This window comes from Solanum lycopersicum, chromosome 1 (assembly GCF_036512215.1).
Source record: "Solanum lycopersicum chromosome 1, SLM_r2.1".
In the NCBI taxonomy this organism is placed as follows: Eukaryota; Viridiplantae; Streptophyta; class Magnoliopsida; order Solanales; family Solanaceae; genus Solanum; species Solanum lycopersicum.
In genome coordinates, this window is record NC_090800.1 from 79,307,165 (window position 1) to 79,334,447 (window position 27,283).

General features: G+C 33.6%; 5 protein-coding genes across 7 annotated transcripts; all 5 read left to right on the forward strand.

Moving 5' to 3' along the window:
* The first annotated feature begins 149 nt into the window (after positions 1 to 149).
* Positions 150 to 2,682, forward strand: LOC101246098 (uncharacterized protein At1g28695-like). The gene is made up of 3 exons (XM_004231089.5): positions 150 to 422; positions 495 to 875; positions 2,016 to 2,682. Exons 1-3 carry the CDS (start codon positions 282 to 284, stop codon positions 2,535 to 2,537), a joined length of 1,044 nt encoding a protein of 347 aa, XP_004231137.1. The 5' UTR covers positions 150 to 281; the 3' UTR covers positions 2,538 to 2,682.
* Positions 2,683 to 5,347: 2,665 nt separating this feature from the next.
* Positions 5,348 to 10,766, forward strand: LOC101251325 (uncharacterized). Of its 2 annotated transcripts, none has more exons than XM_010326852.4 (12): positions 5,348 to 5,887; positions 6,989 to 7,536; positions 7,619 to 7,708; positions 7,810 to 8,049; positions 8,527 to 8,748; positions 8,824 to 9,115; positions 9,196 to 9,512; positions 9,629 to 9,738; positions 9,815 to 9,921; positions 10,027 to 10,103; positions 10,191 to 10,284; positions 10,490 to 10,766. In XM_010326852.4, the coding sequence occupies exons 1-11, from the start codon at positions 5,629 to 5,631 to the stop codon at positions 10,281 to 10,283; spliced, it is 2,355 nt and encodes a 784-aa protein (XP_010325154.1). In that variant the 5' UTR covers positions 5,348 to 5,628; the 3' UTR covers position 10,284; positions 10,490 to 10,766. The 2 variants fall into 2 exon arrangements, with proteins under 2 accessions (XP_010325154.1, XP_010325157.1); XM_010326855.4 differs by having other exon boundaries at positions 9,818 to 9,921.
* A 1,300-nt stretch (positions 10,767 to 12,066) lies between these two features.
* LOC101246387 (ankyrin repeat-containing protein BDA1-like) lies at positions 12,067 to 14,396 on the forward strand. 2 transcript variants are annotated; one of them, XM_004231090.5, is made up of 3 exons: positions 12,067 to 13,145; positions 13,274 to 13,510; positions 13,643 to 14,396. In XM_004231090.5, the coding sequence occupies exons 1-3, from the start codon at positions 12,573 to 12,575 to the stop codon at positions 14,150 to 14,152; spliced, it is 1,320 nt and encodes a 439-aa protein (XP_004231138.1). In that variant the 5' UTR covers positions 12,067 to 12,572; the 3' UTR covers positions 14,153 to 14,396. The 2 variants fall into 2 exon arrangements, with proteins under 2 accessions (XP_004231138.1, XP_010325162.1); XM_010326860.4 differs by having other exon boundaries at positions 12,271 to 13,145; positions 13,265 to 13,510.
* A 1,737-nt stretch (positions 14,397 to 16,133) lies between these two features.
* On the forward strand, positions 16,134 to 17,948 carry LOC101251619 (trihelix transcription factor ENAP2). Its single transcript, XM_004229679.5, has one exon. The coding sequence runs from the start codon at positions 16,586 to 16,588 to the stop codon at positions 17,573 to 17,575; it is 990 nt and encodes a 329-aa protein (XP_004229727.1). The 5' UTR covers positions 16,134 to 16,585; the 3' UTR covers positions 17,576 to 17,948.
* A 3,831-nt stretch (positions 17,949 to 21,779) lies between these two features.
* Positions 21,780 to 23,664, forward strand: LOC101246673 (ankyrin repeat-containing protein BDA1-like). The gene is made up of 2 exons (XM_026031525.2): positions 21,780 to 22,627; positions 22,715 to 23,664. The coding sequence occupies exons 1-2, from the start codon at positions 21,986 to 21,988 to the stop codon at positions 23,540 to 23,542; spliced, it is 1,470 nt and encodes a 489-aa protein (XP_025887310.1). The 5' UTR covers positions 21,780 to 21,985; the 3' UTR covers positions 23,543 to 23,664.
* The last annotated feature ends 3,619 nt before the right edge of the window (positions 23,665 to 27,283 follow it).

The following is a 27,283-nucleotide window of genomic DNA, read 5'->3' on the forward strand; positions in this document are numbered from 1 at the left end:
AATCTATAAAAAAACTTATGATTAAAAATAAACTTATTTAAATATCAAAATACGAAAAATATCACATAAAATAAGACGGAGAAAATGCACGAATATTACTCTATATATACATAGAGGTTGTTTACGTGACCTTCCTAAAGCCAAAAAAGAAGAAAAAACTTCCCTACCTACCCCACACCCCAAATCTCCTTACGTCAAAAACCCAAAAGGCCAAAAAAAACCCAAAAACATAGGAACACTTTTTGGTGAAGATTCAAAAATCCATTAAACTAAAAATAAAAATGGATTACACTAAGAACTCCATTTCTACTATTGCAATTATTTTTCTCCTTTTAATTGGATTTATATATATTTCCACTTTATCTACTTTTCCCCCTAAAACTTTCTTCTCTTTACAAATTAACCCAACAAATTCTCAAACTGTAAGTATCATTAGCAATAATTTTCTTTACCCTAATTATGTAAATGTTTAATTTTTTTTTGGGTTAAAACAGGGGATGGAGAAATATGAGCTTGAAGAAGCTTTAAAAAGAGCATCAATGGCGGAAAAAACAGTAATTATTACAGTGATAAACAAAGCTTACGTGGAGCTGTATAACGGCGAGTATCCATCGATGTTCGATCTATTTTTGGAGGGATTTTGGGAAGGAGAGAGTACAAGGGTATTATTGGAACATTTACTAGTCGTAGCTGTGGATCAGACGGCGTATGAACGGTGTAAGTTCCGGCGACTTCATTGTTACCGGTTAGTCACCGGTGACGGAGATTTCGCCGGAGAGAAGATTTATATGTCGGAGGAGTTTATTAAAATGATGTGGAGAAGGACACGGTTTTTGATGGAGGTGCTTAAACTTGGTTATAATTTCATATTTACGGTACGTTCACTTTTTTTCCAATTATTTTTATTTTAATTTTATTTATCTAATTTTAATTTGTTTACCTAAGTTAAAAATAATAGTGTGGCTGGTTAATATATTTTATATAAACATGTTGAAAACATGTCATGTAAAGTGACGGTTAAGATTTTCCGTTTTAGATGAAGTAATTAACGTACAATGTGTTCTACTTGTCTTAGCTCAGCGAAATTTATAGATATTTGGAAAAAAAAATTTGGTTTAGAATGATGCTTGTTTTTTCGTAATATTTTAATTTTGGCTTTTGATATGATATGTTTAACGCTATAAAATTAAAAGATAATTTTATATATTTATATAACTTTAATTTAAAAATACAAGATTTTAAAACTTTTCTTTATTTTTTTAAATTTTGTGTCAAATCAAACTAGTTCATTCAAAATTAATATAGTTAAAATTGGAAGTTAAAAAAAAAACTAAAATTAAGAGACACGTGTTAGCACTTAAGAAGTGTACTTGCGCTTTCTTTAACCTTTCACATGTAAGAGACAAAATTTTCTTTTTTTTTGAAAAAGATTTTTGATTGAGGTCTTGAATATAGAAATTTTTGGGTAGGGGTATATATTTTCTAGATGGGCCCTATGCGGCATGACTTTGAAATAGTCGAGCTTTAACGTTCGTCAAAAAAAAAATATATAATATTGAATAAATTATAGAAATACATATATTTTATTTAACTTATTTTCATTCTCCCCTGTTATTTTTAAAAATCTCCTAAATTTCTTATTTCTTTAATGTATTCGAGCTGCATATTAATGTATTAACGTATATGAGTTACATATTATGTATCCGAGCTAGTTTTTGGTGTATTCGAGACAGTATTTAATGTATCCGAGCTTTAATTATTGTATTCAATTTTTTTAATTTTTAAGGGATTAATATAATTGAAAACTTATTAGGGATATATTATAATTTCATATTAAAACCATGTATTTTACGCAAAAATATTTGCATATCTAATTTTTAATTTTCATCCTTTTGGACCCACACCATTCTAATGGGATTATTGGGCCTGATCCTTCTTATCTACTAAAAGCCCATTTATAGATGACTTACCTAAGGCCCATTATAAGTATAGCTAATTTTTTGCAATTTTGGCAGGACACAGATATAATGTGGCTAAGAAATCCATTTTTATTGCTAAACAAGACCAAAAATTTGGATTTACAAATGAGTACTGATAGGTTCAATGGAGACTCTTTCTCCTACTCAAATTCCATCAATACAGGGTTTTACTATGTGAGGTCCAACAGAAAAACCATCACATTATTCGAAATATGGTACGCGATGAGGAGGAACTCAAAGGGCATGAAAGAACAAGACGTGTTAGCCAAAATGTTACGCGAAGGCGTGAATAAGGAACTCCATCTTAGAATGAAATTCTTGGACACCCTTCGTTTTGGTGGTTTCTGTAGCAATAATAAAGACGTCACGTTAGTTATGACCGTTCACGCTAATTGTTGCCGGACCATTGAAGCTAAAGTGGCTGATTTGAAGAATGTATTAGTGGATTGGAAGAGATTCAAGGAGGGTCATGTTGCTGCTGGTAAAAATAGGTTCAAATGGTCTAAGCATATTTCTTGTAACAATTCATGGCATGTACGGAAGCCCACTTTGAGCTAGAGAGGAATAGAATCATAGTCTAGCGGTTCATTATTTAGAACAGAAATAGATAAAGGTGAACACGTAGAGTATACTAAGACGTTTTAAGAGTTATGTTCAAGAAATTTTATGAAAATAAATCTAACTTACATTACTATCTGTTGAATCTTCTCTAATGGTTTTAACTTTGTTTTAAATACTTAAGCGGTTTTTTATTATTTATGAATTACGAATTGCTTCAATACATGCTTTATTGTTATTGCTGAACTGCTTTGATAAGACGCTATTTATAATGATGATGCGTGCTAATTTTTATTTTTTAAAAATTATAAGATGAGTTTGATAGGTGAGAAGAATTGTTAAACTATGATTAACACTTCGTATTCGATTTTCTTCAAGTTCCAAATTACTCTCACACTAGATTATCATAAGTGTGCGTCATCAAACCATCCACTATTTAAATTAAATCATCTTATCATAAACAAAGATTACGTGTATCTTTCATAATTATATTGTGGTAGAAATAGTAAATATACTGTAAAATTGTCATAATCGAGATTACATGTATCTTTCATATAATTATGATAAAAATAATAGATATGTAATGTGAAATTATCATAACAAAGATTACATGTATCTTTCAAAGATAGTAGATATACTATGAAACTATCATAACAAAGATATACATGTATCTTTCATTATTGTGGTAGATATATTATAATCTCTATTATCCACAATTTAGTTAATTTCATAATGTATCTACTATCTCTCATCAATGCAATACATGTTTATCTAGATATATGAAGAAGGAAGACGAGAGGCCTCACCTTGTATCATAATGGACTAATAGACTTATAACGAAGGATTACTATTTAAACCGCCTCAATAATCAACACTGGCTATCATCACCTCCACAAATTATCACCACCCTTTTACAAGCGTCATTTCCTAATAACCCAACATCTCAAACTGACCATCAAAATCATAGCTAGTAGCTGCAACTGAAAATCACCTTCACCATTGATCTTCAACATAATCACTATCATCAACCTCTATTGCTGTTTATTATATGTTGATACAAATCCAAGATTGATATTTAATCACATCTGCCACCAGCCTTCAACATAAGCGCTACCATCAATCACCTTTATCACTATTTATAATGTATAGATATGAACTCAAGATTGAAATTTATTCACGTCTACCGAAAGCCTTCAATGTAATTGTTACCATCAACCTCTATGACTATTTATACAAATATAAATTTAAGACTGAAACTTAATCACCTCCACCCATAGACTTTCAACTTCATTCTATCATCTATAACCTTTACCTACCATTTATCACATGTAGATAAAAATTTCATTAAGATTTGAGATTTATTAATTTTTTTTATGATCTCAAGTTAATATACAAAAATAATTAAACTTATAATAAAACACTTCAAGAGAATTTTTTTCACATTGCCATCTTTTAATATCCTCTAACGATTTTAACTTAATTACTTTGTTTTAAATACTTAAGCGATTTCTATTATTTATGAATTACGAATTATTTTAATATACTATATATGCTATTATTGTTATTGTTGAACTGCTTTGACAAAATACTATATATAATGATGATTTGTGCTAACTTTTATTTTTAAAACTTAGAGGTTGAGTTTGATAGGTTAGAAGAATTGTTAACTATTATTAATACTTTCTATTGGTTTTTCTTCAAGCTCTGAATTACCCTCACACTAGATTGTCAATACTGTGTGTAATTAAACAATTCACTATTTTAATTATATAATCTTATCATAATCAAAGATTACATGTATCTTTCATAATTGTGGTAGAGATAGTAAATACATTGTGAAATTATCATAACAAAGATTAAATGTATCTGTCATAATTATGGTACAGATAGTAAATACATTGTGAAACTATCATAACAAAGATTACATATATCTTTCATACTTATAGTAAAAATAGTAGATATAATGTGAAATTATCATAACAAAGATTACATGTACCTTTTATAATTGTGACAAAGATAATAGATATAATGTGAAACTATCATAATAAAGATTTCATAATTGTAACAGAGATAATGGATCTAATGTGAAACTATCATAACAGAGATCTATCATATACATGTATCTTTCATAATTGTGATAGATATAGTAGATATACTGTAATCTCTATTATCCACAATTTAGTTAATTTCACACTTTATCTTCTATGTCTTATCAATGCAATATATGTTTATATCTACTTGATATATGAAAGTGGGAGACAGAAGACATCACCGTATCCTCATGAACTAGTAAACTTATATCGGAGAATTGTTTTTTTACACTGTTCTAGAAATCAACACTAGCCATACACCTCCACAAACTATTTTCACCCTCTGCTCAAATCTTAGCATCTCAAATTGATCGTCAAAATCATAGCTAGTAGCTGCAACTGAAAATCACCTTCACCATTGATCTTCAACATAATCACTATCATCAACCTCTATTGCTGTTTATTATATGTTGATACAAATCCAAGATTGATATTTAATCACATCTGCCACCAGCCTTCAACATAATCACTATCATCAATCACCTCTATCACTATCTATCATGTATAGATACGAATTCAAGATTGAAATTTGATCGCCTCCACTAGCATCCTTCAACATAATCAGTACCATCAACCTCTACGCATATTTATCATATACAAATATAAATTTAAAGCTGAAATTTAATCACCTCCGTCCATAAACCTTCAACGTGATACTATTATCAATCACCTTTACTCACTATTTATCATGTGTAGATACAAACTTTAAGATTTGAGATTTTTTTTTTTAATGATCTCAAGTTAATATACAAATAATAATCAAATTTATGATAAATTATTTATTGAATTTCTTTTTTCTCTCTCTATACTATATATAAAGCAAATTAGGGTTCCAAAATTCCCAATTCTCCTTATTCGAGGTGTGTTCTCTCTCAATTTTTTTTTCTGATATCGTAAATAGACCATTGAAGTTCTTCAATCTTTCAGATCATTCTTAATTTTCTCGAAGTTCCTAAAGATCCAATCTTTAGAGTTCTCTTGGAATTCTAGCGGCCGAAACAATGCCTCCGAAAGCTGTAAAGAAGACACCGACAGGATCTGCAACGAAACGGGGCGGGCGGACAGCCCGAGGGACACCTAAATCACAAGGAAATCAGCCGGTGGCGGTGGCGGATGAACCGGTAAAAGTTGAGGTGTCTGCGGTGGTGGAGGAGAAGAAGAAGGTGGAGGTCAAACAAGAATCAAAACCGGTAGCTGACCGAAAAGCCGAGCCCGAGAAACCAGTGAAATCTGTGGAGAATCGGGTTGTTGCTGAGAAGAGTAAGTTTAATTGTTTTCTTATAAGTTGGTGTCATATGATCTTTGTTGATAATTTTCTGGCCAGCTTGTTTATATCTTACTTGTTGATATTATATTAATTAGATATCTTGTTGGTTAATTAAATTTCAGTAGTGAAGAATATTGAATTATTAGGTGTCTTTTCTGATATAGTAATTTGAATTCTTGTTGCTTAATCACTATAAATAATGTTTGGACTCTTCTCTGTTATATTAGTTCAAATTCTCGTTGGGTAAGAAATTACAGAAAATATATTATCAAACATTATTGTAGTATAGGTACAAAAAACAGTTGGTTTTATGGGTGAGGTTTTGTCGGTGCGTACACTAGAACTAATCGAACTATAATAGAAGATTATCCAAGATAGGATGAACATGGGATGACAAAAGAGTTGTATATAAATTACACGATATGACCTGCTGAGAATTAATTGATATATGTTTGTCCCAATTAGCAATTTCTGCTTTGGTGGTTCTTGGTTAGAGCATGTAGCTGTATGAAGAAAACAATGAAATAGCAAATCAATGAATGATGATGATTAGCCATTTATAGTGATATTTATTCCCATAACATGTTTTTGTTGATTCTATTATTCATTCAATTTTATATGATAAATCGTTGACGGGAAAATAGATTTACCTACTTAAGCTCTAGGCACATACAGCGGTAAAACCATATGTGTCCTCCACCTTTATGAGGGAAAGGTTTGGAATCAATTTGTAATTATAGAAAACTATAGAGGAAGTGTAGCTTCAGGATTCAGTCATAATTTGGAGATGGATTAAATTGTTGTTCATCCTTCAATGAAGGAGAAACTACAAAGGAGGGTTACAGTGACAAGGGTGATTAAGCTCTGCTGACCTTGAAATAAGAATCTTTATTTTGACATATTTCCCTTTCCATGGTTGCAACCCTCTTTTGGATCATGTTTTCTTGATCAAGATATCAATTTTATTTCTATGGATAGTTTCAAGTTGTTGACAACTTAAAAGATTTACCATAAATCTGGTTACATGGGTCAAGGGGTTAGACCCTTCTATTTTCAGTTTATTTATGGGCCTGGATGGCTATTTTTAATGGCAGAGGACGATGTGAAGGAGTCAGTTGATGAATATGAAAAAGGCGAGCGATTAGATTTGGAGGATAATGATCCTGAATTTGAGCCTGAAGAGTATGGTGGTGTTGATTATGATGAGAGAGGAATTGAACATGAGGATGTTCAGGAAGAGGATTATGAAATAGAGGATGATCCGCAAGAGGGAGATGATGGTGAAGAGGAGGGGGGTGATATGGTTGAAGAGCATGAGGAAATTGAGGGTGAGGAAGAAAATGAGCGTGCATCTGGGGAGGAACATGAGCATGCTGAGATGGTTGATGCAGCTGAGGATGCAGAACATCACGAAGTTGCTAAAGAAAGACTTAAGAGGAAGGAATTCGAAATTTTTATTGGTGGCTTGGACAAGGATGCTGTTGAGGATGACCTCAGGAAAATTTTCAGTCAAGTTGGTGAGGTAACGGAAGTGAGACTCTTGATGAATCCTCTGACTAAGAAGAATAAAGGATTTGCATTCCTGCGTTTTGCAACAGTGGAACAAGCTAAACGAGCTTGTATTGAGCTGAAAAATCCAGTGGTACTCTCTTGATTCTGTAGTTATCAGAGCGCCTGATGTTCATTACTTGATAAAGCTTGTTTCCTAACATACCAACTTCCAGGTGAATGGCAAGAAATGTGGTGTTTCCCCAAGTCAAGATAGTGATACCCTATTCTTGGGCAACATATGCAAATCCTGGACAAAAGAAGCTGTAAGTAGACACAAGCAAATACATATGGTCATGAAACATCGACTTCTTAAGCTCTAAGAGCTGCTTAACTGCTGTCTGATATATGTTTACTTTCACTCCAGTTAAAAGAGAAGTTGAAGCATTATGGCATTGATAATGTTGAGGATTTGACATTAGTTGAAGACACTAATAATGAAGGAATGAATCGGGGATTTGCTTTTTTGGAGTTCCCGTCACGCTCAGAGGCCATGGATGCTTTCAAACGTCTACAGAAGAGAGATATTGTGTTTGGAGTTGATAGGCCTGCAAAGGTTTCTTTTGCAGATTCATTCATTGACCCTGGAGATGAAATTATGGCACAGGTAAGCTCTTCGGAACCATTTATCTGTTTTTGAAAAGGACTGCGGCTCTGGCCAAGTTTGGCTAATATGTTTTCCAAATGGAGTTGGTTACACTTAGCTTATTGGAGGAGCTGTCATTTTGCGGTGGACTATTTGGTATATACTAATTTTGAACTTGTTACTGAAGTAGTATATCCTTTGATGGTTTGCTTCCTACCTTCTTATTTTAGTACCTTATGCTTCAACAGGAAAGAAAGATGGGTGTGGCTATTGGTTGTATTTACTGCTACTTCAGTTAGACTGGATAACGGTGGTACCAGTCTAAGATTCTTCATATTTTCTTTTTGCCGTTCTTGGTCCGGGCGGGGGAGGGGGGGGGATAGAGTAAGCTAAGTGATTTTTTTCCATGAAGGTGCTCTTCGGATGACTTTGTAGGTCCAATGTAGATCTTGCAGTGCATCAAATCATTATTTGACAATTGATGTCTATTAATTTCAGGTTAAAACAATTTTTATTGATGGTCTATCTGCATCTTGGGATGAGGATCGCGTGCGAGATTTACTTAAACAATATGGCAAGATTGAAAAAATTGAGCTTGCTCGTAATATGCCTTCTGCCAAGAGAAAGGATTTTGGATTCGTCTCCTTCGACACTCATGATGCTGCAGTCATTTGTGTCAAGAGCATTAATAATGAAGAGTTGGGGGAAGGAGATAAGAAGGTCCGTCTTTTTTGTCTTGAATCTTATCTGAACATGTCCTTCTTGTGCGTGCGTGCTTATAGTTGTATATTCCAGGTCAAAGTTAGGGCCAGATTATCACGACCACTTCAGAGGGGAAGAGGGAGATATGGTGCGCGTGATCTGCGACCTAGACGTGGGATGATGCGTGGCCCCCCTGCTCCTTGGGGTCGTCCAGTCTCTCGCCGACTCCCTGTTCGTGGATCTAGAGTTGGTTCACGTGTCCCTCCACTTGGGGATCGTAGTTTTAAACGACCTGTCACAATGAGGGATAGGCGACCAGTTATGGCCCCTAGGGGCAGACCTATGTCTCCACTATCCAGCAGGTCCTATGACAGGAGGCCACCTGGTATGGATCAGTTCTGAACTTTTGTTTTGCCCTGCTGCTTCCACACTATTTTCTTTCTAGTGACTAAAATTGAATTGCAGTTCCTTCATATTCAAAGAGTAACTTGAAGAGGGAGTATGCACGACATGAGGAAATTCCTCCTCCTAGAAGCAGATCCACAGTGGATTATCCTTCTAGGTTTCCTTCCGACAGACGTGTTTCCTACAGGGATGACTATTCCTCTCGTAGCTCGGCATACTCTGATTTTCCTAGAGGTACTGCTCGCACAACGACAAGGAGAACTTATGTTGATGATGATTATGAACAGCGGTATGAAAGGCCTCCTCCTGCGTATCGTGAGGGCAGAGGTAGGGAATATGACTCCACGTCGGGCTCCAAACGTTCATACAGTGCAATGGTATGTAGTCTTAGCCAGTGTGTGAGATTTACTTAATGCAGTGGGATATTTTGATGTTTGTAACATTCTTGATCTACATAAGATGTAAGATCTAATTTAGTGTGTCCACATGTCAGGATGATGTTCCTCCCCGCTATGCTGATGCAGGACCCCGCCCTTCTCGTGCTCGTTTGGATTATGAACTTGGTGATGCTAGTGGCGCACAATATGGGGATTACAGTGACAGGTATGCTGTTTTTCTATTGAGATGATAGTTATATCCCTTGCAATTCTAGTGTTATACTGACTTTTTTCCTGAATAGCAGTAGGCTAGGGAGATCAAATGCTGGATATAGTGGCAGCCGGAGTTCCCTTTCTGGTCAAGATTCTCATGGAATGTATAGCAGTCGTCAAGGAGGCTATGGTGGAGGTGAGTTCTTAGTGTTCTTTGAAAAATCTGGGGCTCATGTGAACTGTAGGTGTTATATTTTTCGACTTTGGACATCTGTCGTAACTTCTTTTTGGGGGTTTACAGGCTCCTATGATGGCAGTGGTGTCAGTGGAATGTATTCATCTGGCTATGGTGGCGATTACATGTCTCGTAGCAATGATGTATACTTTATTTTTACAATTATTTGTCTGGAGCTTCAGTTTTGATTGCGCACCACTGTATTTATGTTACTCTGTTGAAATTTTCAGGTTGCTGGTAGCTCTTATTCATCAGCCTATTCCAGCCGTAGCATGGGTGGTAGTGGTTATATGGGCAGTGGTGATTCTGGATCTTATTACTAAGGTACGTCACATGTTAAAAGCTTGTGTTATTTGATGTTTATTTTGTTCTCGTGTCCAGAGTATCTTTTTACTGAATTAGCAATTCTTTTTCCCTGTTAAGTTGTGGGGAAGATGGAGTTACAAAGTTTATACTTGTGTTTCTTCTAATAAGAGTTGCAGTGGAAGATGAGGAACTTTTGGTCACCACAAATTTGTTTATGGTACAGATTTGAGTTGGACAAAAAGATTGCAACTGGATGTGTATAGCTGGAAGCTCCTTGTGCAATTGGATCCCACCAGAAGAAGCTGGAGTTGATCTGTTAATTACCTCATTATTTAAATAGGGTGAGAGTGTCTTAGTTTTAGGTTGTATTGCTCCAGAGCATGTTGGATTCTAGTGTGGGGAAAAGAGACATCTGGTCCTTTCCTGCTGTAAGGAATAATGAGCTTTTTAGAGTACACTGACACTCAGCTGTTTAAACAATGGAATATTTTGTTATGGTATCTCCATGTAAGAATTTACTGGAATAATAGGGGGGGTATCCTGCATGATTATTTCAAGGGCAATGGTTCATGGAAGTGCAAGTTACCTACTATCTGGTTAAGATCCCTTTAGGATAGTTTTTGACAGCATTATGTCCAGTTGTCTGATATTTTTCTCACAAGAATGCATTGTGTCAAAAAGAGATTCGTTTAAGTGATCAAAGTATCTGGTATTCTGTTTTAGTCAATGGATTGACACACATTCTGAAATATAATTAACATTGCTTTTGAAGATGTGAGATTATGATTGTAGCGAAGGGAAAATAAGTATCCGGTTAGATATGCTTGGAGATGATGTAATCCTGAAGCAAAAGGAAGAGAGTTGTATGTCAGTTGCTCAATTTACAAAACCAACTTATTCTTAAAAGGAAAGAAAGAAATTGATTTCTGATGTGTGTTTGCGAACCCCATCATTGTGAATTCTCTGTGCACAAGTCTTGGTGCTTCATTTTGTTGCTGTAGTCCTTGGATTTTGAGCTGCTATGAACAAGACTTGTGCACAGAGAATTCACAGTGGAGATAATGTACTCTTTCATGACATCAACATTACATTATTCCTGACAGCTTATGCTGAAGTTGATTTTTATTGAGATACTTCATTCTTATAAGCGTGAGGACATGGCGATCTGAAGAGTTGCACTGTGCTGCACTCGTTTGTTCTGTTTCTTCATTACAGGATGCGTCTCTGCTATCTTTGAAGTTATCAAGGGGGTTTCAGTGTAGAGTTTTTACTAAAGATGCAAGTGGTACTTTTCTTAGTTTTACTGTAAAGAGGGAACTATAACGGTTCATGAAACTGCTGGTCTTTGTTCCTTGTAGAATGATGAAGTGTTAAAACTAAGCAACTAATGGCACCAGATGTTTGAGCATTTTGTTAACTGATTTTAATGTTATAGTTGCAGTCTTGCTCCGGTTTGGAACAATGTTCCTGTACCGTGATTTCGAGCGCAAACTTAGATTTGGATACATAATCAGTGTCATGATGATAAATGATGAAAGCTATAGCTGATTTTGCTTTGTGTTGTATCAGCTTGTTTTGTTTGCACTCAATATTTGGTAAGTAGGAACCTACCTAGAAGAATGACTCAGTAGTACTGACAAAAGATGCAAGTTGTGCTCTATTATTACTCTTTTTTTATTTCAATCTTTACTGGACTTGGAAGTCTTGGCGTATTTAGTGGGAAGTAGAATAATGACAATTACTCAATGACTTTCACGATCAAGCTTAATTATATAATAGTACTAGTTATAAGTCACGTACGATTCAATCAAACGAAAAAAATCTTATGGTATAAATTTCAGAAAACGTGCAAGGAAATTTTGACCTATATCAAGTCCAACTGGCAAAAGTTGGTAACTCGGTTGACTCGAACTTAAAAATATTTCGTGTTAAAGTGTTTTTTTTTTTTTTTGGATAATCGTTTGTGTTTGCCTAATCAATTTGAGAAAAGTATATTTGTCGATTGCTTGACCAATGCTCCAATAGTGCTTTAGGGAGAGTGTTTTTTTTCTCTCCAGTTTTTGGATAGCAACTTTTGTTTTACTACTGAAAAATGATTAGTTTTCAGTGCTTTAAACACACAACTCTCTAAAGTAAGTGTTTTTGGCTTCTCAGAAGTTTGACTAAGTAAACCACAGTGAAAAACAAAACTATTTAGTTTTTTGGTACTTACTATATATATATATATATATAAGCATAAGAGTGCTTGAGCATTCGAGGCACTAAACGTTGAAACTTGTCATAGCTTTGAGTTAGCAAAACTTAGAATGGATAATAGGCTATTTCATGCATCACGAACAGGGAGCGTTGATGTTCTGATGGAGCTATTAAGATCTGATCCTATTATTGTTCGCCGTGTTGGCTTAGTTGATGGTGATTCCCCCTTGCACCTTGCTTGTTTGGGTGGCCACTTCAATTTTGTGAAGGAGCTTCTCAAGTTGAGGAAAGAACGTGCAGGGGAGCTAAGTCAGAATGGTTTCAGTTGCTTGCATATTGCTGCTGCGAATGGGGACTTACACATTGTCAAGGAGATTTTACAAGTGGACATTGGTTTGTGCCTTGTGAAGGGCAGGGAGAGAAGAATTCCTCTTCATTCTGCTGTTATCAAAGGCAGAGTTGATGTCATGAAAGAGTTGCTCTCTGCTTGTGTTGAATCTGTTGAAGTTGTGACTTCTCGAGGGGAAACCGTGCTCCACCTTGCTGTCAAGAGCGGTCAGTTTGAAGCTTTGGAAGTGTTGATCAAGCACATCAAGATGTTCAATAAGATGGATGTCTTTAACAAACAGGATGAGCTAGGAAATAGTGTCTTGCACCTTGCAGCAGCAAGGAAACAGCACGAGGTACGTAGATATTATATTAGCCAGTTGCTAGCATATTGCTTCAATTTTCTTGTCTACACGACTCGTTTCTATACTACCATATAAATAGCAGAGTCGGGATTTTCACTAAGAAACCATAGATATTTCAGGTGGTGGATCTCTTGCTGAATGGGAGCTTACCAGCAAATTGGGCAGTCGGAGTGAATTCTTTGAACCAAATGGGATTCACAGCTCTTGACGTCTTTTTTCTTTCTCAAAGTGAAGCTGGCGATAGGGAAATTGAAGACATTCTTCGACAAGCAGGAGCCCTTAAGGCCACAGACATGGTAGGAATACCAATCAGGTCATGTAATCAAATTCGTGCATCTAACAGACAACATGGGGAGGTAATGTCTTACATATATGTCTCGAAAACACCCCCTCATCACTTGAGGGGACCGATTCTTTATCATTCACCAAGTACGTGATCTGTTAGAGAAAACACACTTTTATTCACTTAATTACTACGTCTCAAACAGGTAATGCCTAGACGAAAGACTAAGAGTGGGTGGTTAGTAGACTTCCTAAAGTACGACAGAGATAGAGATAGCATAGAATCTATAAGAGAAGTACTAGTTGTGATCATGATGCTCATAGCTATGCTCACATTTCAAGCTGCTCTTAATCCTCCAGGCAACTTACAACAACAGCAACAGCCCAGTTACCAAATCGAAGCTGATCACCTGATTCACTATTCATCACACATATTCTTGTTTTTCAACTCACTCGGGTTCTTCATCAGCCTCCACGTGTTCCACATCGTTACGAGGGCATTTCCCATGAGACTTGAGCTGATATTCTGTGTGTTTGCAATTGGGATAACGTACATCAGTTGCCTAATGATCAAGTTGCCAACATACTTCTGCTATTATCTTTGTGTAGGCATACCATTCTTACTCGTCTTTGCTCTGAACATCTCACGTTCTGCAGATTATTTGCATCCACACAAAATTACATCTGCTGATCCTTCACTAGTTAACCAACCTTGAAGGATTATATATTTGAATTTTGTTCTTAGCTCTGTATTCCGGAGAGTTATAGGATTTAACTATGTATCGCGGAGGCGAATTTAGAATTTATTTATGTTTAACGTAACACTTCAGGTTTACCTCTGTATACAAAGGTTGTTTTCAGAGCAAACCAAAGTATGTTAAATATATAAAAATATTTCGCCTAATATTATTATATGAACATTATTATGAAAGAGATTAATAGGAGTATAATTTTAGATTATGATTTGTGAATTTCAATTTATAAATTAGTATAGCAACTGTTAATTGATTTCTTAATGATAAACGTGCTATCTGTTTGTTTTCTTAACCAAATTTAATAAAATGACCAACATCTAATATCTTCAGATCCAACAATAAATAGTAAAAAATTTATGATTTTTCTTTGATGGTAAGTCACAATTCAAAACAATGCATTAAAATAATATAGGGAAAAAGCATAAATTCATGATCTATTACACATTTATATTATTCAAAAGTAAATTTATTTCCACCCTAAAACGTGTAATAACACTCTCACGTTATGTGGTGTAGTACACTCACTGCCACGTCATAAATTATATTTATTTTATTTATTAATTTTTCTTGTATTAACTATATTTTGCTCTAATTAATCTCAAATTGACTTTTTTAATTTTTTAATAATTAAAAAATACAATTAACTAACAAATCTATGAAAATTAACTAAAAAAAATTGTGCTATTAGATTGTGATAAAAAAATAAAAAAGTGTGATAGAATAAAGAATAAGAAAGAAAAGACAATGGGTGGAGTGTGAAGAAGAAGAGGTGTAGGTGTGGGGGCAGAAAAGAGAATTATAACATTTTTTTCTTACTATTTTTTCAAGCTGACGCGCCTATTTTATTTTTTTATTTTTGCCACATCAATTTTAGGGTGTTATAAAATTCACTTTTGAATAATATAGGTGTGTAATATATCAATGTGATGGTTTAAACGTGTAATTGACTTTTAGGGATAAGTTTAAGGGGAAATTTATGTTTTTATCCAATAATATATTTGTTTGGAACTTTTCAAAACTAGAATAAACACATTCTATAGTAACATTATTAGTTAGCCATCCAACTCAAATCTCAAAAGCTAGCTCAAAGGGACAATGAATATTTGGTGCGTAGGTTTTTTTGGGCAATTTCAATTTTTTTGGGCCCAACATTGGGGGAGACGGTTTCTGGTCTGATACCATGTTAAATAATGTTTTTGGCCTACCATATTAAATTAGGTTTTAGGCCTAACTCACACTTTAAAAATTAGTTCAAAGGAAAAAGGATTGTTCAAACTTATAAAGAGCTCGTTTCAAAAGCTAACAATGTGAGATTTTTGTTTTGACGGACATATTAGTTGTATTATTTTATTTAAGGAAAAAACTTAAATATGCCATTAAACTTTGAGAAAAAACTCATCTATGTCATTTCTATTTCAGAGAAAACTCATTTATACAATTATTTGTTGATTAAAATGACACAAGTGAACCAAACTTTTAATGAGTGATATAAATGAGCCTTTTCTCAAAGTTGGACAACATATTTAAGCCTTTTTCTTCAAAAAATAATTTGATTGCATCATACTTGATCACGTGTGAAAAATCAATTCTATTTTTTTTAAACGAATCATAGCATGAATAAACTTTTTTTTAAATGAAAATAACAAAGAAGAGCTAAATTTTTAATGAAGGACATGAATAATTTTTTTCTCGAAATTTAATGATATATTTGAGTCTTTCCCATTTTATATATAAAGTGTAACGATAAAAAATATCGATAAAAGAATTTAACTAACTATAAAATAAGTGATTTTTTATCGTAAAAAACATTAAAAAAAAAATAGGAGCATCTTTTACAAACTAAGTTTTAATAGATACAAATATTGACTGATATTTTAGATTAAACTATTTTTATTCAATTTTATATATAGTAAAATAAAGTATAGCCGGCAAACTTTAGCTTAAAGTGATCAACATGTTATATTACGTAACTATAAAGAAAGAACGAAAAGAGTTTGTCGCCTCCGCCCACAAGAAACGCTCAAAAGCCCATAAAATTTAATCTTTTTAGGCCACACCACAAGCGCCTCTGCCACCTGACGCCTTGTTGGCCGGTGGGCGCCGAACGCAGCAAGCACTACTCGGTCAACATTATTACGCCCTCCGCGCACGTTAGCCACAAACCCCCTTTAGCGGTGGCCTCCTCTCTCTCTCTCTCTAGATCTCCCCCCCTCCCTTTTAACCTAAACATTTTTTTCATTATGCCTCCGTTTTCCTCCGCCGCCACCAACCACCACCACAGCCACAACCCCTTTTCCTTCTTCTCTTTTTCTATTATAAATCTGAACCGGTTAACTAATTCTGGGTGTTTACTGATTTTGAGAGATTCGATATTATTCTGTAATACCCACAACAATGGCGACTTTTTCTCCATCAACTCGAGATTTTTCGACCAACCCATCACAGATTCTGTCTTCATCCAACGTTACAGTTGCGGTGCCTTCTCGACGCCTTCCGCCGCCGTGTTGGTCACATGACGAGACAATAGCGCTCATTGATGCTTATAGGGATAAGTGGTATTCTCTAAGGAAGGGGAATCTACGGGCGAATCATTGGCAGGAGGTTGCTGATGATGTTGGTTCTAGATGCCCTGTTGATCCACCGAAGACCGCTGTGCAATGCCGGCATAAGATGGAGAAGCTTCGGAAACGTTATCGTGCTGAAATCCAGCGTGCTGCTCCGTATGGTGGGCCTCGATCTCATCGTTATTGCTCTGCTTGGGTGCATTTTAAGCGTATGGATATGATGGAGAGAGGTCCTAATGCTGTTTCTCCGCCGCCCAGTGAGGATGAAGCTGATGAGGATGTAGAAGATTACCATCAAAACGGCGTTAAACTTGTTGGGGATTTGTATGGTAACAATGTGCATGCGGGTAATCGGAGTAGTTTCCAAGGGGTTGTGAGTAATGGAGGAGGCGGGTTTAGGATCCGGATACCTGGGATGCCCGGGTTAGCTCCTCCAATGGCGAAACCGTATAGTAGATTTGAGGAGGCTCGAGTTGAAACCCCTAGTAATTTTGGGTCTAGTCAGATGTTCAGGGATGGATTCGTGAAGAAAGCTGATTTGGGGAAAAGGGTTGTTGGTGAAGGAGTGAGGGAGAAGAAAAAGGAGGATCCCATGGTGGAAATGGTGGCTGCGATAAAGGTATTAGGTGATGGATTCGTCCGAATGGAGAGGATGAAGATGGACGCGGCAAGAGAGTTGGAACGGATGAGAATGGAAATGGAGATGAAAAGAACTGAGATGATACTCGAGTCACAGCAAAGGGTTGTGGAGGCGTTTGCTCAGGCGTTATCAGAGAAGAAATATAAGAAGGCCAAGAGAATGCCAACTCCTGAATGCTAGATTAATCTTAGGTGTGTGATAAAGTTCCCTTTTTTGGTGAATATTTTGCAGCATTGAATTGCAGAATGCATTAGCTAATTTCACATATATAGTGAGCTTGCAATATGCCTTTCCCTTCCATCTTGGTATAAACTTGAGTAGCAGAAGAATGCTAGAATAGAAACTTATCAGTTCATTGATGTAGCATCTTTTTGTTATGGATTTGTGCTAGCATTGCATGATACTCCTTGCAGTGATTATGTAATGCCAGGCGTTTAGATCAGGGTTCTGACATTCGAGTCCGTAGTGCCTGTTTAATTTGGTCGATGTTGCTTACTGGAGTTTAAAATTGCAGCACTCCTCCATTGCTAGAAATACAATTGTACTTTGGAAATTAGGTTCTGTTTTTTGTTCTGCATCTACTACTCTAAAATACTAACGATTTTGTGGCTAGCCATTTCTGGTGTGTGTCGACCACTTCGGAGATGGGAAAGGAACCGTTCCTTCAGTGACTTAATCTGTTAGCAATTTACTTGACCTGAAGCAGTAATTCAGGAAAATATACACTTGGATAGACCCTGCCTTGCTATGAGAGTGATTCTGCTTGTTCTTTTACTAAATGCATATCACTACGCAGCCTGTATTCTGTAACAAACAATACTAGTGTACTATCTATATGCCTTGTCTGAATACAAAGATCACACTTTTAGAAATGGGACCAATGAACCATGTTCTATATTTACTTGCCTTTGAGTAGAGAGTAGCCTGGAATTGATCTAGTCAATGGTTGGTGGGTCGGTTCCCTGTCCGAGTAGATCATTGTAGTGGATCGCTAGTGTTTAGCGAGATGCAACCCTTAAATGGAAGAGTATATTTTCCCAGGAAAGCACAATTGTGAGCATGACTATGCCATTGGGGCAGACTACAAGGCAGAATTTTAGTGCCCCTGCCATTGATGACTTCATGTATGGTTCGCAGAAGCTAAAAGAGTGAACACTCCTTTAGCTTTTCAAAACAAATATTGAATTGTGAATATTTTCAGTTAATGCTGGATGTGTTTAGATAATTTACTATTAAACAACTCCAACCTGTGTCATGTCTGAATTCAGGTATTGAGCATTACATCTGTATTCTGTAACAAACCATACTAGTGCACTGTCTATATATATTTCTTAAAGTTAATTAATGTAGGAAAAATTTATTTCTGGATACTCATATATTGCATTCAGCATTGGCCGTGCATGTTAAAAAAATAACACAGAAGAATCGTGAGAGAAAAAAATACTGCTGTCAAAGAGAATTATTATTTTGGTTTCTTGAACTCGTACACCCATAAAAACAAAAGAGTTAATATCTTAAAAGATCACCAAATTATAAAAATTATCTGATAAAGTTATTAAACTTTGATTTGAATCAATAAAATAATTCAATTTAAATCTTATGTCTTAAAAATTTAATCAATTACATTTTTTATTATCATAAATTTTAGACAACAACTAGCACATATTGTTTATGTCATGTAATTATGAACTCTATAAGCAAATAAAATAATGAGAAAATGCTCTAAAATCCTCTCAATCTATATCCTCAATCTCAATTATACATTCTAATTTTACGAGCGTTCTATTATCTACCTGAATGCTCTATTTTCTACACGTGCATTAAAAGCAGAAATTTGACGAAAAATTTCTTTTCTCCAATAGTCATCTTTCCCACCTTTAAATAACCAATTATTTCTTCTGCCCGACCATTAATCCTTGTTCCTTTTTGTAAAACATTCACGATTTTTTACTCAAAATTAAGTACGATTTAGTTATTAATGTTCATTTCTACTTCAAATCTTAAATTTAGAGTGTGCAATTTGCTCTAATATCTTATTTAGGTCTCTAATTTAGAATTTTGAATTTTCTCAAAATTCATCAAAAATGTCAAATGAATAGATGAATGAGACCCAATGCTCAACGCTGTAGTGAGATGCAAACACAAAATTTTTCTGAATTTGCAAATTTATTGGTTGAAATTAAATACGGGAATAAGATTTTGATCTTGCCCATGCTATGATGTATGTGTTTTTTCATGTATTCTTGCTACAATTTATTTTGAACGATGCTAATATACTATTTTGGACGAATTTCAGTCTAAAAATTGTGAAATAGGGGAGGATTTTTCTTTACTTCGTTTTACGAGGAAAATATGGGGGATAAGAAATGGGATTCTCAATGGAGTTTCAATGGGGGAATCACACAAGACTAGTTATTTGGTTATGTGTTGAGGTCAGCACTTAGGTGTGTAGAAAATAGAGCAATATAAAATTCAAGTGAGAAATAGGACATTCATAAAGTTGGAGCGTGTAGTTAAAATTTCGGATATAAATTAAAAATTTTAGACCATTTCTCTAAAATAATAGAATATATCTATTACAATATCCTATCGACCCACCCACAAATTAGATTTTCAAAAGACTCAATTCTTAATTAAGCATAAAATAGCAGAACGTTATTCGAAAATTACCAAATACAACGCTGCACTTTCAATGCTTTAACAACATTATTTGGGAATGGTTATTCTATTAATATTTTGTGGAAATGATTTATCATAAAGTGCTAATCTGAGTAAAGAATGACTTCCTTTCTACCTGAAATCAGTGTTTAAACAAACTTAATTAGTAATTTAACAGAAAGTACTAATCTGAATAAAGAATGACTTGCTTTCTACATGGAATTAGTATTTAGACAAAATTAGTGGTATGATTATATGATATAAAAATATTTTATTTTTTCATGTATTTAATAATAAATGTTGTTGTGTCCAATGTAGTTGAAAAGGCATTTGCTATTTAAATCAACTCATTGTCGCTACAGTAGTGATTTTATTAATTTTTTTTTATTGGACTTCGTTAATGGCGGTTAAAATCACAAAAGATTTGCTCGCTCAGGAGCGAAACTGAATGGGTCTTTATGTATTTTGGAGGAAAAAAATGGCCCTTTTGACTCCAAACTCTAGAGTATATATTATGAATCTAATCGAACTTATTAGCTTGGATTCAAACCCTATAAGTGTCTTAAGAAATTCATTCAATATGTATAAGTCATTAAGATGTACAGTCTCGAAATCATAACCTTAAACTTGATTCGATCGAACTTACTAGTTGTGTGCCCAACTCCGTACTTTGTTTTAAGAAATTCTTTGGATATGTATAAATTATCAAGGACTAGAATAGCTCATTAACTTCTAATTTTTGCTTCATTTTTATTTGAACGCAATTAATTTAATGGAAAAATAGTCAAATATACCATTGTACTATTAAAAATAGTTTAAATATACCACTCGCTATAGTTTTGAGCTAAATATACCCCTCTCATTGTATTTCTGGGCTAATTACCAAACTTGTCTCTCGATTAGTTACAAGGATAAATATGTGTCAAAAGTATAATAAGAGGCATATTTTTAATATCCAATACTACATAGATATATTTGACCTTTTCCGTTAATTTTAGGTGGATAGTAGTCCTGAAAAAAGGGAAGATACAATATGGGGAATAAAACAACATAGAAAGACCAGGATTTTCTATATTGTTACTGAGTTTTTGTGTGAAAGAAACTTTTTTTTTTTTTGTACAGAGTTAGAAATAAGAAAGGCAGGTGAAAAATGTTTACATGAAACTCGAAAAGCAAGTGAGAAATTTCATAAGTGGAATCTGAGGCGATACTTTTACCTTGTCTTTGTGTGTGAGTATCATATTGGAAAGGAGAATAAAAATAGAAATACAGAAGAATAGAAGAGGAAGGAAATAGTGTAGTCAACTCTTTTGTGTTTTCTTATATCCAAGAAAAGAGAGAGCTTTTGTTGAATACACAAGTCTCACTTATTTCCTTGGCCATGACCTATTGAAATTCTAAATAAAAAATTACTTGTGAGATTTTTTGCAATCACTTTTACTTGATCGCTTTTAAATGGTCTTATATGAAAATAGGTTGACGTGTTATTGTTCTCTTGACGCTTCCATAGTATTTTACCACTTTATAATTCGTAATCACTATTTGAACAACATACCAGAAAGTTTGACCCATTCTCAGATGGTTTAAGCACAACAATTCTATACATCACATTGACTTTGAGTTGCTTACATATCTACCTACATACACGATTAAGAAATAAATAAATTTCCAAATGTCTAATTAAATAAACTACAACTCAGTTAGGTATGATTTTAGCACAACAATTATATACATTTTATTGACTTTTCAGCACGATTTGTTTGACATATTGAACTTAAAATATCAAAAAGAGTGTGACTAACATTTGTCTTCCTATTTAATAAATCTGAGATTTGCTAATTGAAGAAGAAAACTCTCATCCTAAACAATCAAACTGAACTCCTTTCTAAAAGAGTTGAATTTGAGATTTTCCTATCTGCTGAGCACACCTTGATGAAAGAAACTAAAAATCGAAACGATAAAAACCGAAAAAAATTGCATAATTCGTTGGTAGAACTGATGGACAGAAGGCTGAGGGAGGCTGCTCAAAATGGAGATGTTCATCACTTGCAAAGCTTGATCAAAGAAGTCCCTTTTCTGCTCAGCACAGTTTCATTAGCAGGTAGTAATGAAACTCCTCTGCATATTGCTTGTTTGAGTGTCCATGTTGAGTTTGCTAAGGAGATCATTCATTTGAGGCCCGAATTCGCAAGAGAACTAAACCAGGATGGTTTCAGCCCTTTGCATATTGCCTCAGCAAATGGAGATATAGAGATTGTGAAGGAGCTATTGAACGTTGACCGTAACTTATGCCTTATCAAAGGGAAGGACAGAAAAATTCCCCTTCACTATGCAGTAATCAAAGGCAGAAAACATGTTATAAAGGAGCTTCTTGTGGCTTCTCCAAACTCTGTAGCAGAAGTGACTTCCCGTGGCGAGACTTGTCTTCATTTAGCTGTCAAGAATCATCAGTTTGAAGCTTTCAAATTACTACTCGAGAATCTCAAAGAACTCAACAAGTATGGTCTTTTAAACAAGAAGGATATCCAAGGAAACACTGTTTTGCATCTTGCTACGTCAACTAAGCAATTCGAGGCAAGTATCTTCATTACTATGACTCTTTTATCTCATCCTATTCAACTTTTTAAATTTCAATAACGGATAAGAGAAATGATCATTCAGGTTGTTGATCTATTGCTTGACGAAAATTCTGTTGCTAAAGGCACTATTGAGGTGAATTCTTTGAACAAAGGAGGCCTTACACCTTTGGAAGTACTAGTTAAAGAATCCGGAGATAGAGACATTGAGGAAATTCTAAGAACATCTGGTGCTGTACTAGCTGAAAACTTGCAATCTTCGCCACAAGAAGGTTTGCCACAATCTTGGGTTGTTCCAGTTCAAGATCCATCAAATGAACAATCCAGCAGAGAACAAACGAGTGATACGCCTCCTCGATCTAATTCTAAGAAGCTTCAGGATTTCTTCAAGTACAATAAAACCAAAGACTGTCCAGGAAAAGTAAGAGACACTCTTCTTGTGATAGCTATTTTAATTGCAACAGCAACTTATCAAACAGTACTTAGTCCACCAGGAGGTGTTTGGCAGGACACTTACTGGCCTGATGATGTTGATCACAATAACAGCAGCAGTAGTGATGGCATAATGTCCTTGCGACGTGTCGCAGGACAGTCAGTGATGGGAACCAACAATCCAATTTCCTATGGCTTGTTCTTGGTTTTCAACTCCATCGGGTTCTTTGTGTCCCTTCACACTATAAATTTCCTGACCATAGGATTTCCTTTGCAATTGGAACTACAGATCTCACTTGTTGCCTTGATAGCAACCTATGATACTGTGATGTCTGCCATAACGCCTAACCGGGGAATTTCTCTGTTATTTACCATCTTTTCCATAGTGTTTCCAGTATTCTTGCCTCACGTTACAAAGTTGTTGAGAAATCATTGCAAGAAACCTAAATTTATTGTTAAGATTTGTGAACTGTTTAGATAGTTGGCCAACATATATCATCCCAGTACTTTAGGGCTAGCTCCTTCATTGTCTAATGTATATTACCTTTGTAACATATAAATAGTTTACCATTCTCACTGCTAATTCATTATGATTTATCTGCATTCTCCGCTCTGTTGCTCTACTAGTTTGTACTCCAGTGCGACATAATCATTTTATGTAAGCTACAGAAAATTACGCGGTTAAGCACAATGGCGTAGCCACCTATATAGTGGGGTGTTCAATTGGACACCCTTCGTTCGAAAAAATACCATATATATAAGTAAAATGATAAACGAAATGATTTAATAACATATTTTGGACACCAGCATAACAATCAGGGGTTTCACCATTGAGTCATCTATTTTTTTATTTGTTATTGAGGGGGTTCAAAAATATATGGATCTACAGAAATACAGAAAATTTACCATATATAACGTGTAATTTAGGTGTGTTTTTGACACTTATATCATTTATTTATGCCTGAAGAACGGGTTTGAAGCAATTTTCATTAGAGTTGTGCATCGGTTGCTTCCATTCAGAAATTTATATATTAGAGGATCAGTTAATCGATTTACGATTTGTAAATATGCTAAATTGATAATCAAATCAATCAAATATTTGTTATCGATTTTCATTTAATTGGTTTTTGCTTTTTAACTGTTAGGTTTCAATTTTAACCAATAAAAAAAAGAATAAATTTTAAATTTAACAACAAATATAATTTTATATACTCATATCATATTCTTAAAAATAGAAATGGGTATAAAAGCAAAAGTTCAACACAAATTTTTACATGGGTCACTTTTATTTAAGACATAATTGTTCGAATATTTTTTACTTAAAGACTCGTTCAATTAGTCGAGGAAACTAAACAATATTACTTCTTTGTCTTTGTCCATAATACAAAATTTCGAAAAATAGTGATAAATTTTATAGTCATTGTTATATTACTAAGGATTGAAATAGTAATTTTACTATATGCTTATTGGGTTATCAGTTTAACCATTAACAAAAGTTGTAAAATTGATTTCACCGATAATTTAATATTTTTTTATAAAATCATTACAACCCGTTAACCCAATACAAATAATAATTTATTGGGGAAAAAATGTTTAATTCCATTATTGAACTTTATGGAAAAATTTCCTTTGAAAATCTCAATATATATAAATCTAAATCACATCAAAGTAAAATTTAATCCCTAAAACAACAAATGCAAATTGTATGTTTGATTTTGTATCAATTATACAACTTTTATGCAAATACAAATTACTTAATGTATCAATTATACACATCATCATAACTCGAGGAATTTAAAAAATTACATAGGATGACAAATATCCTTAAGTAATTATATAATAAGGATACAGTTTAATTTATTTACTTTCTATGATTATAATTTCTTTTTTTATTTGCCATAATTAATTGGACCCACCATCTATTCCTAAACCAACCATAAAAAACCTTTATTTTGATTTTGTATATAATTTTATACAAATCAATATTATCTCTCCTATTCATATTCCACCTCTTTCTCCTATAATCACTATCCAATTTTGAATTAGGGATAATACACAAGTACCCCCTCAACCTATGCCCGAAATCTCAGAGACACACTTATACTATACTAAGGTCCTATTACCCCCTGAACTTATTTTATAAGTAATTTTCTACCCCTTTTTAGCCTACGTGACACTGGTTTGGAAAAAAAAGTCAACCATCGTTGGGCCCACAAGATAGTGCCACGTAGGCCGAAAAGGGGTAAAAAATTATTAATAAAATAAGTTCAGGGGGTAATAGGACCTTAGTATAGTATAAGTGTGTCTCTGAGATTTCGGGTATAGGTTGAGGGGGTACTTGGGCATTATCCCTTTGAATTTCAAATTGGCAAAAAAAATCACTTTCTCCCTCCGATATTGAATTCAACTTTCCCAGATAAACTCTAAAATCTAGGCGTTTATCAATAGTTTTTATTTTTTCCTTATTCAACAATTGTATATGTATTTTGTTTCTTACTTTTTTCATATTTTTTTTGTTGAAATAATCAATCATTCTTATTAGATTGTAAATTCTTCAAAATCGGATGGATGAATCATTTTCATCTATGAGGATTACCAGAGGTATTTTTTGCATGTCAATTTTGTTGACAATTTACCCTCGTTTTTAATAGGTTTAACTCAAGATTTTGGGGTTGATGTAGCGTCTATGGCAAAATCCAAACAAGTTCAAGATAAACAATCAAAGGAAGACAGTTCAAAAAGTTGTTAACAATGTCATAGCTAGAGGTATTAAAATTGTCGAAGGAGGAACAAAGAGGAAAAAACTAACAAGTGATTCAGAGGAGAGTGAATCTGAAATTGACAGATCCGAAGAACATCAAGATCATGAGGTAGTGGCTTAAAACACAATTTTAGATAGAATATTTTGTTACTTATGTGTCAATATACAAAAATTGTTTGTTTAAGTAATGTTTGTATATTCACATAATTGTATATAGTATATTGCATGTTTAATACACACATGTTTAGTTATATGTATCTTCCCTTAGTTATATGTATATTCCATTAGTTATTATACAAAGTCGTTTAGATAAATTACAAAGTTATGTATGTAGTGGGTTGTATATTAAGGTAATATATACAAAGTATTATGAAACAGTTCTTAATTGTATATTCTATTAGTTGTATATCAATTACTAAAATTAAGTATATAGTAGGTTGTATATTAAGGTAAAATATACAAAGTCTTATAAGGAAATATATATTTGTATACAATTATTTAATTTTGTATAAAAGAAATTTGTTAAAATCACTCTATAATACATATACAAAATTATAATACATTATACAAATTCGTCGATATATACAAAAAATTATGAACCTTAATAAAATTTTGTATATATAAACGTTATACACTCAAATGTAGAAACAGATTTCAAGCTTACTATATATACAATTAACAAATGAATATTATACGATCAATTTAATCATTAACATTTTTTTTAAGAAAAAAACTTGAAATCACAGATGCATATATATAAGTGTAATATATATACCAAAATTATTGTACATTCTACAAATTCCTAGATATATACAAAAGAAAAAATAGGAACATAATAAAATATTGTATACAAACAGATTACCTTAAAAAAATTAAAAAAATACATATTATGATGGTCATATACAGTTTAAAACACAAAATTAGTTACAGAAATATTGTATAAAAATTATATACAATTTCTTAAATATATACACTATAATCAATACATTATATATATATATATATATATATATATATATATATATATATATATATATATGCCTGAGTGTTTCACAGATTTATCTAAAAAAATTGAGAAAATATTTGACTTTGAACTGGTATTGTCTTTTCTATAGCTTTAGAATTCTTTTTTTCGATAATATTTGATTTTGAATGTTTTGCTTAAATCATGGAATTATGTGAATTTATTGTTACCATCTTTTGTGCTACTGTTACCATTTATTAAAAAAATAATTTTTTGGATAAATTTAATTAAAAAAACGTTTTATACAAATCTAGAGTCACCTAACAAACTAAAATATACCCATGGAATGTAATTATTTAAACTATACCCACAAAATGTAATTTCATAAAATTCATTTTCCATATATGAAATTTTCCTCCGATACAATTACAGCCCAATTAGATCTTTATGTTCTGCATAAACATAAAAAATACAAACTGAAAATCAAACGATACAAA